This window comes from Macaca nemestrina, chromosome 13 (genome assembly GCF_043159975.1).
Source record: "Macaca nemestrina isolate mMacNem1 chromosome 13, mMacNem.hap1, whole genome shotgun sequence".
Classification (NCBI taxonomy): Eukaryota; Metazoa; Chordata; class Mammalia; order Primates; family Cercopithecidae; genus Macaca; species Macaca nemestrina.
The window spans coordinates 15,206,727-15,221,574 of NC_092137.1; the positions used below are offsets into that span (position 1 = coordinate 15,206,727).

Consider the following 14,848-nt stretch of genomic DNA (forward strand, 5'->3'; position numbering starts at 1 on the left):
CTGACCTCAAGTGATCTGCCCTCCTTGGCCTCCCAAAGTGTTGGGATTAGAGGTGTGAGCCTCTATGCCCAGCCCAGTATTAAAACTCTTGAACAGAACAAAGATAGAGTGTGCCCCAGCTTTGGGAAGGCAGGGACATCAGCTGACAATTAGAAAAAGTCACAGACATTTCATGGCCTCCCTCTGCCATGATATTATCGGTCCCTGAACAGAAGAGAGAAATGGGAAATAGAGCCGAGTGTGTCATTCAAATGACCTCCAGGATGTTCACCAGGTTCCTCAGCAGAGGGACCTAGAAGTGCTCTGGTGACTTAAGTTAACACAGCATTGGGCCAAGGGTTACATACCTGGGTTTGCATTGTGGTTCCATTACTTACTAGCTTTGTGACCTTGAGAAAAGTACTTACTAATTAGCAACTTAGAGAAAAGTACTTACTAATTCGCCCTAGTTATGGGTGAGAAAACTGAGGCTCAGAGAGAGAGGCCTCCCAGTGCTCACAGCTTGGCGGTCTGACTCCAGAGGCTCTCACCCTGCACAGCTCACCCTGCGGGCCACGTCCCAGGAAGCAAAGCTATCGAATCTGAGTGTGAGTGAGGGCCAGGGCAGCCCTTGCTTATTCTGATTTGTTTTCAAACAGAAAGGTTTGGGATAACTGACAGGAACTTTTAACTGTAAGCAAGACAACATACCACCTTACTCCTTCATCTAACATTTATGGTTAACATTCTAAATACCAGCACAAAGAGGAACTCAGCGTTCTAGAGTATTTTTCCAACTGGTGTGATTCTTGAGTGAATTCTTTATTTGTTGTTCCTTCTTTTTCTCTTTTTTTTCTCCCCCCAGAAACTGCTCAAACCTTTTACATTTGGTTTCTAGTAAACGAGGACGTGAGTCAAAGCCATGCAGTTTCCAGGAGGGAATGCCTTCCTTATAAGCATTGTGGGGCTGGGGGACTGGAATGTGGAGCCCCACAAGCGGGGACTGGAACGTGGAGCCCCACAATCCTCTGCTGTCCTTTGTACAAGTCACTTCAGCCCTTGGGCCTCAGTCTACTAATCCATAAAGTCAGGGTATCATACTAAATGACTTCTGAGATCTGTAATACTGCAATTGGAACAAAAAGGTCTCGGGAGGGATTCGGTTGAAACAGACTGTTTTCTCAGAATATTGCTCACTCAATGTTTTCATTCACCTGAAATGACGCAGGCTTGCTGCAAGGTTGGAGAACACCCATTACTGGTAGGCATGCTGCCTGGGAGTGGCTTGACCCACACCATGGGACACAGGTGGTGCCATCAGAGTTCTAGGAGGCTTTTTTGGCTGCGTGGGTCTGTCTGGACAGGCGTTACCTAATTTGGGAGAAATATGGCGTCCTCTTCCCTGCAAAGTATGCTAGAGGCTTGTGCAAGCCATTCCCAAATTCTAGGTGCTACTGAATTGGGAGAGGAATTCAATCTTGGGGTAGACAGTTGGTGGGAGGTCAGGGGAGTGAGCAATTACACAATAAGTCTCCTCCAAAGATGACCAAAACTTTCATCAGAGGACTCTGCAGCTCTGCAGCTACATCTAGAGGAGCGGAAATGAGGTGAAGCCAATGATGATGGTGATGATAAGCTGTAAGGGGAGGCGATGTTATTCTTAAATAGATGGGGAACCCAATCAGGTGTGTGTAGGGCACCGGTGGGAGTGGGGTGGACAGGGGGAGGTGTGGAGATCAGGCTGTCCAGTACACCATATGTTAAAGACCACCAGGGAGCCCCGTTACATTCAGCCTGCTGGCTTTGACAGAGCAATGCAGAAATTGATCAGAGGTAGCCTTTTCACATGACTTAAACTTGTGCAAATTATTCCCTATAACAATGATGTAATATCATCTAATCTACCTAAACTTTCTTAATACACAGTCACTCTCCCTCCCTCCAAATTATTTTTTTGGGGGCAGAGGTAAAAGACCCACATGGCTTAGTGTAGATGGATGCCTCCAATGGCCCCCTGGTCACTGTGTAGGTGTGGATGCTCTCCCCCAGGCCATGCCTCAGCTGCTGCTGTGTCTTGGATCGAGTGTGAGTCTCAGGGGCGTGAAGTCTAGAGCCTCCACTATCAAGCACATACCTCTGTGGTGGGGGCAGGTGCCAGCAAGCTATGCCCTGGGACCCTTATCCTCCATCACAGGGAACACCCCTTGTGTGGGAGGTTTTTCTAAGGGTGTTGCCTTTCACACCCTTGCTATGATTGGCTGTATGCAAATCATTATGCCAATCCCACTTGTGATAAGTGTGCATGCTAGCTCTGTTCCCCCACCCACCTGCCTATGTAGGTTTATGGACATGAAATGTGTCAACCTGAACATGTTGATGCCGATAAATTGTGAAGGCCTCTCATCAGACAGCAATCGTGTATTAGTCCTGATCATCTGGCTATGCCCCGAAGGTCATAATTCATATACTGTGACACTAGTGAGCGGGACAGAGAGTTACTATTTCTTCAGCTCCAGCTGTGTATCTGATAGAGCCTCACACACACAACCTCACATAATACTCATCAACTTTATGAGGCAGATAATACTACCCTTATTTTTATACATCATAGACTGAGGTTCAAAGAGGTGGAAGAATTAGCCTGAGGTCATTCAACTAATCTGAGACTTGAGTCCAGATCCACTCTCCCTCCACCCATGGCACCTGCCCCAACCACCAGGCATTCTGCACACGCACTCCCTTCCTGACGCCACCCTATCCACCACCACATCCAACTTGCTGAACCACAGTTGTGGGCACATTATTAACTGAATTCTATCCAGAAAAGGCAGGTTGAAAAGAAAAAAAAAGGAGGCCGGGAAGGGAAGAGTCTCTTAGTCAATAAGAAAGTATGTTCATCAGTCGGTACAAGACAGAAAAAAAAGTTTAAAAAAGCGGCAGCTTGCTCATCGTTTCCATACAGTTTTATTTGCAATTTGTTGGAACCACGGAGAACAATCGGCAGGTACACGTGTTGTTTTTGGGAACAGCATTCAACTCCAGATGCTTTTTCCGCTAAGGAGCAGAGCCACAGGCGGCCCTCACACCCAATGCTGTGCTGCGCGGAGGGCTGTGCTGAAGGTTCTCAAGGTCCGGTGAGTCCCCCTCACGGCCAGAAGGAGAGACCCAGCTTCGGCTTTGTGACCGGCTTCTTGCAGGTGTCTGCCCAGCTCCTCTGCATCCCAGCGCCCTTGCTGGAGGCCGGCCAAGAGGTGGTCAACGATACGCGGATAGAAGGGAGTGGAGACACACTTCACCAGCAGCTTAGCATCCAGGAGCAGGGAAAGGAGTTCCTGGTCACAATTGGAATCATTCACCTTCAAGAAATAAGACAGGCACAGCGTGAGGGGGTGTCTGCGTTGTCCGCCCCCCCGTTGGATCCCTCGCTCTCCACTGGGCTGCCTTCATCATCATTCATGCCCTGGCCTGGGTTTAAAAGCATGTGTGGGTCATGAGCACCTCTGAGGTAGGTCACAGATTGGGATGACAGACGGGGCTCCTCTTAATATGAGAAGACACAAGAACCCCACTGCAATCATCGCCACAGCTTCCAGATACTGGGCACCAGAAACTGTATTCAACACTGTACCAGCATTTCTCCACCGAGGCCTTCTGACTCAACCCCGTGACTGGCACTTTTACCTCCCAACTGACAGATAAGGAAACTGAGGGGTAGGAATTTTGCTTAACATCGTAGCCAGTGTTGTAGAGCCAGATTGTAAATTTGGGTCAGTCTTGGCATCAAAGTGTGCTCTTAACAACCACAGTTACTGTTTTATTTGTACTTTCACCGTGATCCACATTCTTTAACGCTGTATCTTTCTTGAATATAAATACACATGAAATAGCTTTTTTTAGAACAAGAAAACATTTTTTGTACTCCATTGAGAAAAGAATATGTCTCTCAAGCCCACTGATACAAGTAAGATAACCAACAGTGGGGTTTTAAGCTGTTCTTGCTTGAGCCTCTAGGAAGCTCAGTACTAACATTACTTTTTAAAAAATGGTTTCCTTGGTTCTTTCAGTTTGCATATTCTCTTTCTCCCTGGTCTTATCTTCTAAATATATGTATTATTTTCAATATTTTTGTAAAGAATCAAGTCCACACTGATCACATCAAAATTTGGAGCTTCTCACTTACATTGGGGTATCATAAAACAGATTCTTGACAGGCTTTTCTTAATGTTACGGTGCATTTTTAGTAATTTGGGTTGCAGGACTCTCAGAAATAATGTCAAAGCCAATTAACTAACGTTTAGACCAACTATATTATGCAATTATATACAACATACTCTTCCTGCATGTTCTGTGACAAGGAAGAAAGGCTACTGAAAATGCGAAGGTCAACTGTGTCTACTGACTGCAAGAATTAACGCGAGAGAAGCACTGAGAATAAAATCCTGCCTGCTATCGGATACCGTGAATCTTTCCTACTACCCATAGGGGTCACTCCAAATCCAATGTAAATGTCACCTCCAATGCCATCTTCTTGCTGACATTTTCTTTAACTTTCTTGGCCAACACTTGGGAGTATGGTCAAGGATTCCTCCTTCTTCCATACTCCCAAGATACCTGAGATTTGCCTCTTCTTGCTGTATGATAAGTTATTTTATTTATTTTTTGAGATGGAGTTTTACTCGTTGCCCAGGGTAGAGTGCAGTGGTGCAATTTCGACTCACTGCAACCTCTGCCTCCTGGGTTCAAGCGGTTCTCCTGCCTCATGCTCCCAAGTAACTGGGATTACGGGTGCATGGCACTACGCCTAATTTTTTGTATTTATTAGAGACGGGGTTTCACCATGTTGGTCAGGCTGGTCTTGAACACATGACCTTAGGTGTCCACTCGCTTCAGCCTCCCATAGTGCTGGGATTACAGGCGTGAGCCACCATGCCCGGTCTGTATGACAGTAATTTGTATGTCTGTCTCCCTTACCGACTAGGACATTCTTGAAGGCACAGAAGTTTTATCACTTTTCTATTTCGGCACCCCATTCCATTAACATTTGTTAAATGGTTGAGTGAACCTACATTATTAAACTGTCACATTTTTGTAAACTGCACAAGTACACGACAAAGACCCCATCTTTCAGAGACTGATCAGGACTAGCCTCCAGAACAGAAGACCCTCTCGGCAAGCCCTCAGTGTCTTTTCTCTGGCCTCCCATTTCATGAACACTTGTACAGCCCACCTTTGACCCAAAACACTTAGGCTGAGCTCCATTTACCTTTGTTTTTGTTTTTAGGAGCTAGATGACAGAAAAAGCCACTGGTTCAAAGGACTCGCTTTTGTCCTGGAAGGGGCACGGAGCTTGGATTTCTCCTTGCTGGGGCTGCCTGTGATTCTGAATGCCTTCTTTCCATCCCACTTCTCTCCCTGTCTCTTCATGCCTAGCAAACAGGAGTCTCCATCCCACAGAGCTCCTGCCCTCAGCAGCACAATGTCTATGTGCCAGAACCCTGAGAGGCCCCTGAAGTCTTCAGACATCCCTTCAAGACAGTTCTCACCTCCTCTGACAGAGGCAGGCTCAGTGAGGCCAAGTGTCACACAGTTGCTCCGTGGTGCAGTGGCCTAGAAGCCCGGGTCTCGGATTAGTTTACTTGTTGATTGTTTCCCTCCAGAACATGAGTTCCTATGGAGCAGAGATCTTGTCTCTTCTGTTCACCCCTGAACCCCAACGTCCAGAATGAGGTGGCCACATGCTAGGAGCTGAGCAAGATTTGTGGAATGAATACCCAAGTGAATGAATCACTCCACAGCGCACATTCTTTTAGTCTATGCGGCTGCCTCCACCCACGTGCATGCACATGCTAATGCGTGCACACACACAGGCCATCTGAGTTACTGTATGTGTTATCTTGGTTCATCCTTCAAAACAAAGAATTCCCCCGCCTAACCCTGCAGGAGAGAACAGAGTGTGTGCCAGGATACTACAGGCACGTTTGATAAGATGCACAGATAAAAGGCTCAGCATCCGAACACTGCAGGGCAATACTTTCTTTGTTGCCCGGAATACGTTTTCCAGGCTGGGACACCTTGATTATTCTTTCAGTTTACTCACTAACCCTCCCTCTGGAAGCCTGACAGTCTCCTAGAGAGGGAGTGATGGATTCTTCCAGCCTGAGGGAGAGACAGGGGTTCTGTTAGCGCCTGCGGCCACTGCTGCTCTCATTCTCTTCGCAGTCTGTTTCTATCCAGTGCAACCAAATCTTTCCCGTGTTTCTGGCTGGATATACCCAGCTTTTTAGAAGCTGCTCAATCCTGGCATGGAGGGTAAGGGGTGGGGAAGGGCAGGGTAGGCTGTCTTCTCTCCAAAAGCCTGCTGCTTGCTGTCTTGGCTGAGAATGCCTAAGGTTAAAGACACGGCAATGAAACGCATGCTTCCTCTTGGCCCCGGCCCACTCAGAGGTTCCCTTAAGAAAGATAAGGGTCTGGGTTTGCTGACCTGCATTGAGCTTGGGCAGTGAGCAGGGAAAGGTTGGGAGGAATTTTGGGTTTGGCTTCTTATAAAACGGAGTGCTGGAAACACAGGGTGGGTGACTTTGTCTTATTTACTTTCTCTGACATTCTACCTGGGCCTGGCTCTTTGCAAGAAATATAGAATGGCCCAAGTATACTTCAAAATTGTCAGCTGCAAGGAAAATACTGCATAGGTAATTTTTCTGTGCGTATTTGGGAACAAAATAGAGAATGAAAGAAGGAAGAGAGAGATGGCCTTTGTAATGACCCATTCCAACAAGTACATTTTAAAGAAGAGTCTGAGGTTCAGAGAAGGAGCAGGTCATAGACAGCCAAGATGTGCCTTTCCATATCCCAGGCCCCGCAGCAGGGTGCCAAGGCCAGCACAGCTGAGGGCCGGGTGTCCAGTCCCAAAGCACTCTCCAGCACCGTGACATTAGCGCCACACTGCTGACGTGCTAGGTTAATTTGTTAAGCCTCAAGTTGTCTTTGATTTTTCTTGTTTTTGACTAAAATTCATCCTAACATACTAAAACTTCAGTACTATCTGCCACAGAAGCTGGTACTCTCTGACCACGCATTATTTATTCTAACCTACTTTTTATTTTTAAGATAAAAATAAAAAAGTGGAAATAGTTGGAAAAAATCATGCCACCTTCTTGCTGACATTTTGTTTAACTCTCTTGGCCAAGCTGATTTCACCTTCCTCCATACTCCCAAGACACCTGAGGTCTGGCTCTTCAGGCTGTATGACAGTAATTTGTATGTCATCCATATTTCGGCCACCACAAGAGAATTATTTCACCCTCCTTTCATCTCCAGTAACTGTCCACGTGCATAGATTTTTTTTTCCCACAATTAATCGCATGATATTTGTATTCTACTTTTCTCATTATATGCTAAGAATTTTTAAATTGTTTTTCACATAGTTTTCAGTCTTAAAAATTTTAATGGCTGCAAAATAGTTGTTTAAGTTATTTAACTTTTCTAAGTATTTCAGCCATTTTTAATTGTTTGATATTACTGAAACACTACCATGAATGTTTTTATGCACATACTTTCTTCTTCATTGAAATCATCTGCATAGGACAAGTTACCAGGTGAGGTATTACTGGCATGTTACAGGCTGAACTATGTCCCCGCACAAATTCATATGTCGAAGGCCTTACCCCCAGTACCTCACAATGTGACTTTATTTACAGGTAGGGACTTTAATGAGGCGATGAAGGTAACATGAGATCATTAGGATGGACTCTGATATAACTGGTGTCCTTACAAGAAGAGAAAACAGGACACACACATGAAGCGAGGGTCAGTCATGTGAGGACAGTGAGAAGGCAGCCGTCGACACACCAAGGAGAGAGGCCTGGGAAGAAACCAACCTTACACCTTGACATCAGACTTCTGGTCTCCAAAACTGTAGGAAAATAAATTTCTCTTGTTTAAGTCACTTAGTCTGTGGTACTTTGTTTGGTAAATTAATTCATCAGGCAAATTAATACATCAGGCAAAGTATCTGAAACATTTTTTTGGTTCTAAATATGAATGTAAGCACAACCACATAGTGATGTCAACTGTGCCAGCTTACAGCGGTGACATCAGTGTGGGAATGCATCAGTGTCACATCATGAACTTCTCAGCTTTAGGTGTTAACATTTAGAAAAGAAAAAGTCATTTGCTAATATAGGAGATATGTAATGGTACCTCAAGGTTGCTTTCATTTGAATTTGTTTATTTGTAAGAATGGCTTTTTCCATAAATTTCCTATCATTTTTATTTTTTTGTTGTGGGAGGAATCAATCATTCACTCATTTAGGAGAGTTATAACAGCTTTCCACTCTTTCACATGTGAAGGATTCTCTGTATAACTGAAATCTTAACCCTGATTTTCATTATCATGAACATTCTAACCTATTGTTTACAATTCTGTTTCAGTTGTTTTTTGTCGTATAGAAGTTTTACACTTTTATATTGTCAGGATCTACTCCTTTATTCTATTGCTTTAAAACTCAGAAGTTACAATTCCTCAAAGGAACTGATATGTTCTTTTTATATTTTCTGACTTTTAACAATATTTGACTTTTAAATTGATCAGAAATTGACTTTGGCATATGGTCTGTGGAAAAATCACACAGCCCGGCCAGCGGGTTGACTGGTGCTTACGGGGCATGAGGAAGAAAATATATTCTGTCATTTTTGGATGCGGTTTGGATGTGAGAAATAAATATGAGACAAGTCCAGAGGATTAGCTGACTTAATTCCCCCGATCAAATAACTCTGAATTACAGTGAGAGAGAGTCTGGTGCTATGAAAAGAAGACAGGCTTTTGGGTTAGAGACAAATTTCCAGTCCTGGTTCTGTCACTAAACAACTGTGTGACCTTGCTAAGGACGATCTCTCTGAGCTCCAGTTTCCACATCAGAAATACAGACTGTCTGTAAGGGCTGGGAATAATACAAGCTTTTAAGTGCCCAGCACAATGCCAAGCGCAGAGTCCAGGTTCAGTAAACAGCTGACGTTAATATAGCCAAACAAATAATGAAAAAATGATTTTCTAGAAAGGGAAGGGCTTATATATATCAGAAGATGAGTAAAATGCTTGCTATCTCAGTCAGAGATTATTTTTGTGTGTCAGCAATTAATTTTTGAGAATAAATGATACTTTACAGATCTTGGGAAAGAAATCTATTAAAGCACAAAGCACTGCTGTCTTCCAAGCCATTAAAATGCTATCTGCTTAATTCCTCTTTCAACAATAGGTAATGAACCTTCTCTGATTTAAAATCTTTGATTTTATGGATCTATATCAAGCTAAGAGTAATTACAATAATGAGGAAAGCTGAAATTTCAGAAGCAAAATGTATGCAGGCCCTCGTTTCATTTATTTTAAAGAAGATTATTTAATATTATTTCACTGTTTAAGGAACCATGTTTGTCTTGTTCTAATATATACTATTACTAATAAAAGTTATTGAAAATATCAACCACAAGGGTAGAAAAATAAAAGGACAATATAAGTATATACTTGGGAAAAATGCCTACAGATAATGTTTGTGTTCTGTATTTACTTGAATATGACGTGCAGTTTCCATTTTCTCAGCATACTGTCAGTTTCATTCCTGGCATGGCACTTAATGGAATACTGCTTCTGAAACCAAAACTACGACAAATCACCTGCTCACGATCTAACAACGAGATGGAGAAAATCTTTGAAAATCCAAGCTTGATCACCTCTGTGACCAAACTGAAACGCTGGATTTGAGGGCCCTGATCTGGCTAGTTCCACACGTTGTACCTACCTCCTTGCTACCTTGGTTAATTCCTTGTGTTATTATTTCACATGTCAATCTCTCCATGAGATAATTCATTTAAGCACAGGGATAACAATATTTTACCTCATCTTTACAAACATCTTACCTATTCCTCACTTTATACGCAGTGCCAGGCTGTGCACAATGGGTGCTTGATATGTCTGTTTATACCAAGTAAATTAACCAACCACTAGTGCTGTTTAGGAATCTCAGGCTGATCTAGAGGGTGAGCTGCCTATCGCTGGACGCATCCAGCTGAGACCTCTGGGAGATGTTGCTGCAGAGCTTCCTTTATCAAGGAGACCCAGCACAGGCTAAGGATGACTGACAGGAGGTGTAGGTCAGATCTCTGTATGTTCAGGTTAAAATGATAGTTAGAAATAAGTAGACATACCCACAATTTTGAGAAAAGAGCCTGGCACTCAAACAGCCCAAAGAAGAGTGATTGTCAAAGAGGCCAGTTTACCACCAACTGGTGTCTGGAAGAGCAAAGGCTAGTTCTTGCTCGATTCCTTGAATCGTTTGGCTCACTTCAGCTTAACTTGGTTTGGATACACTTAGAAGAAAACCAACTGACATTAGTGTTAATTTCAGTTAATCTTCAGTTAATACCGAAGACGGACTCTGCAGACATCAAACGAGGTTGTTAGGACCCCAACCCAATGTGCCTGCTATCATGTCATGCTGAGGCAAGAGGGCGAGTGTGTAAACCTGGGCTGGGCAAGGAGAAGGCAATACTGAGGGGGCACTCCAGGGTGGAAGAGACTCTCGCCAGGGAGGTCCTGGCTGGAAACCTGGATAGAGTTAAATGGGAACAAAGACAGAAAGGTTTCCTGGTTTTGTATAAATATGTCGATTCACATATGCTTTTCTGAAAATCTTTATGGTTCTCCCCCCAGCCTGGACGCTGGCCACTGTAAAATAATGCTAGAAGCTTCTGGTGCCTTCATGGCTAGGTTATAGGGGATAGGAATCAGATTTATCAAATATGTGAAGGGCTGTCACTGGAAGAAGGACCTTAGTAATCTGAGAAAATCCCCAGGGCAGGACTAAGGTCAATGTGATCAAGATAAAGGGGTACAGGTTTCATTTAGGAGGTGCTCTCATGTCATAATCTCACCCAAAATGGCACATAGCCCCTGCAGTGTTCAGCTGGAGCCTGGGAGAGTGAGTGCGCTTAAAAAGGAAGCATAGCTAGGCGAGTTGTTGGGCTAGGTCTGCTCTAGTCTTTTGCAGAGCTAATATTATATGCCTCAAGGTGCTTTCAACAACTTCATTCCTCTGTAGAAATAACCCTTTTCCAATGTAATAAAGCCTTCCTGCTTACGTTAAAAGCAGAAGCATGGTAGAGTATAGACTTGGAATGTTAGGTCTGGGGTTTACATTTCAGCTTTGGCTGCTTACTAGCTCTGTGACCCCTGAGCCTCAGTGTTTTCATCTGTGAAACCAAAATAATAATATCTTCTCATACGATCATTAGGATAAAGAGACAATGTGCCTATTATAGCACTTGGCAAAGAGGTGGGATTTGAAAGATGGTAATTATTGGCATCAAGGAGAAGCCCTTAATTAGATGCTAGAGGTCCTAAATGCTTCTTTTATAACCCCATGCATTACTATTTTAACAGACAGCAGAGTCCAGGACAATCCCTGGGATGAGGGGTCGCATAGAGGCATTGAGCAGTACCAAAGAGGAGGAAGCAATGAAGAGCAGGAGCTGTTGTAAATAGGGAATTACAAAATGGGAATTGTCAGTATACAAAAAAACCCTTATAAATACATATCTGCATATTTTAATGAAATAAGTCAAGATGCTTCCATCCAAACAGAAAATATTCCAGAGATGCAAGTCAAACACATCAGCAGCGCTGCCCTTCTTGGAGAGAATCAGGTTTGAAAGTGAGCTCTCAGTCTCACTGGGAGTGATGGAGAAGGTGATCCAGAAGTCTACGCCGTGCAGGGTGTTCATTGTTCATCATCAATACAATGCCAAGGAAGGACTTCCCATTTCTGGCCCAGGAAAGAGGCTGTTGGCCATTTATAAAAGGTTACATGCACCAGAGGTCTGCAATTCCGGAAAAGCTTAGAGAAAGAAATGAGTACTACTACTAGAGGAAAAGTCAGTACAGTCTCTGGCATCAGCGCTTAAGCGTCATCCTTTTAACTGTAAACACCTATAAAGCTGTCAGTATCTTGTAATGAATAGCAAAATAATACATGCTATCAGCAAACAAATGGGGGTGTTTTTCCACTCGGATCTGCACACCGTGCAGGAGAGACTGCTATCAGCGGAGTGCCTCTGCCAGATGTTTCCCCTTTAATGTCAATAGGAACTACTGTCAACAACCAATAAGGGGAAAACTAAAGTTATTGATGAACTCAAGCACCCTGCTAATGGATACGGTAAATAGCAAAATAAAAGCAACCAAAAGAAAGCCAAAGTTTTCTATTTTTCATTGCAATACCAAGGATGACTTAAAAACAGCTGGACATGAGTCCTGCCAAAATGCCCATTGAAACTCTTCCCTTAGAAAAGTGTAACATAACCCTTCAATGGTGTTGGAAAAGCAATGATAAATGGTAGTGATTTCACATTTTATCTATGTAGCATTTTACAATGATACAATTATAGAGAACAGATTAGCAGTTGCCAGGGGTTGTTCAGGAGGTGGGGAGGAAGAAGGCAGACAGTATGAGAGATCCTTGTGTCTCGTACCTTGACTGCAGTTAGTGGTCATACCAAGTTACAGTTGACAATGTCACATGGACACACACACACACACACACACACACACACTCGGGAGTGTCTGCAAAACTCATAAAATCTATATAGTGTCGACAGATTGAATCAATGTCAGCAACTGGGTCATAATATTACAGGTGAGTATCCCTTCCAAAAAGCTTGAGATCAGAAGTGTCAGTTTTTTTTCAGATTTTGAAATATTTGCATTATACTTACGTGTTGAGTATTCCTAATCTGAAAATCTGAAGTCTGGAATCTGAAACATTTTAATGCGCATTTCCTTTGAACGTCATGTTGGTGTTCAAAAGTGTTGAATTTGGGGCCATTTTGGATTTCTGGATTAGAGGTGTTCAACCTGTATACTCTAGTTATGAAAGATGTCACCATTGGGGGAAACTGGGTGAAGAATGCCAGAGGCCTTGCTATATTATTTCTCACAACTGAGCGTGAATTTCAAATTATCTCAAAAAGTTAAAAAATGTTTTTTAAATGGAAACTCTGTAAAACCTTAGCTCTCTGGGGACTGCAAAAGGTCCAAACACACTTAGCATTTTGTGGGACACATTTTTAGGGCACAGATGGGCTAGCCTAATGTGAGCATTCAACTTAGCGCAGAGAAGTTATGGTTCAGTCTCATTACTGAATTTCTAAAAGGAAGGATCTGAATGGTAGGCAAGTGACTCATCTTAGCAATTTATACCTGTGGCTTTGATTCCTGGATCTGAAAGGCACAGACGTTTCGTGTGCTATCATCACAACCACAGGCAAACTACTCACAGTCTGCAGAGCAGCTTCAAAACCACAGGCTTAGCACCATGCAGCACATCTAATGTGCAGATCAAAGTGTTACGGAAGTAAATCAGTGCCATATTAAAGGGACTGGGGCACTGCAGTGTTACCATTTAGTTTCTTATTTTGATAGTTACTGTGTAGGTATGTGGGAGGAAGTGCTGTTGTGTGGGTAGTAAGATTAGTTAGCAGTTAGGGGCCGCCTGTGCTAGTTGCAGTTCTGACAGAAGCATTTGAGATAAAGAATCTTTAAAATGAAAACCAATACACTCTGCCCATGGGATCCAGGACTACATCAAGAGAGCTCCACGTACGATGAATATGGAAAGGCAATGTATAATACATCACTGTTTTATTCTCAAAGAGGCCCATGGCAAATTTTTGTGAGAATGCCTAACACAGTGTACGAGGGGGGGGAGGGAAAAAAATGCACTGAGAATATGCAGAAGTTTTTTCTCTTCTTCCCAATTTCTTGAATTTATAAGAAAAAACTGGCTAAGAGAAAAAACTCATTATAATTCTGTTTCATATAAATTCTCAAAGTTATGCAACTTTCATTTTAGCATAGATAGGTGGGAGGGCTACTGAAAGACAAGTCCTCTTGATTCCCTACTTCAGTCAAGGTCCCAAAGAGGCCTCTGTTCTGATTAATTATTGGTGATAAGGTAGGGTATTCACAAAACCCTTGCGGGAGCTTTTACATTATTTTAAAAACATATCTAAATGAATAAAGGCATTTGATTTTCTCATTTTATTCATAATGATTATTTCCAAATACAATTATATTCTGCTTTCTGTAACTATTTACATAATTTTCTGTATCCTTTGTCATTAAGAAAACTTTGTATCAGTGATGTCTTTTCATCAACCTCTTCACTGTCTTGAGTAGCAAGCATATATCTCTGCTCTAGATTCGCCTTCCTTCTCTGGTCCCTAGAAGATATCCTGACACATTTTTGTTTGTCACATTTTGTTACATACATATATATGTATATATACAATGTAAAATTACATATGTGTGTACATATGTATATGTGTATAGTATAGATACTCAGACACACACACACGTCAAATGAAAGAATGATCTCCACACAAAAGGGCTTCAGTAAGGATCATACAACATGAGTTCATTAAAACACAACCCTAAGCTATCTAATCCTAAAGTGAAAAATTTTAAATGAGAAGAGAAAGTTTCCTCCTAATCATAATAACAAGGCAACAGGACTTGAGGGAGAAATCTCAACCTGATGCCAGTACATTACGCTTCAAGACAAGAACGTTGCCAGAGGAAATCAGAGTTTGAGATTTCAGATGGTGCCAGTACACACTACTTATAACCACTGTCTTACCTTTAATTAGTGGATAACCTAACACACACATCCACAGATGGAAAACCTGTGCAATGATGGGAGTTCCCTAGACCCAAATTTTAAGTAGCTAGAGGACTGCTAGTTCATGGCTGCTTTGATCTTCTTAAGGAGACTATCATCCTGCTTCTCTAGAAAACTGTCTTCTTATTTGGATTTGTATT

At 42.7% G+C, this 14,848-nt stretch overlaps 1 protein-coding gene across 2 annotated transcripts in view; it reads right to left on the reverse strand.

Annotated features, from left to right (window-relative positions):
• Window positions 1-2,927: 2,927 nt before the first annotated feature.
• LOC105486455 (NBAS subunit of NRZ tethering complex) overlaps window positions 2,928-14,848 on the reverse strand; it is a 390,628-nt gene continuing 378,707 nt past the window's right edge. The window contains exon 52 of one of the 2 annotated variants that reach the window (XM_011749319.3): window positions 2,928-3,335. In XM_011749319.3, the coding sequence (XP_011747621.2) occupies window positions 3,060-3,335 (276 nt within the window). In that variant the 3' untranslated portion in view covers window positions 2,928-3,059. Of the gene's footprint in view, window positions 3,336-14,110; window positions 14,263-14,848 lie in introns of those variants that run through there. The other variant, XM_071076257.1, reaches the window with a different exon arrangement.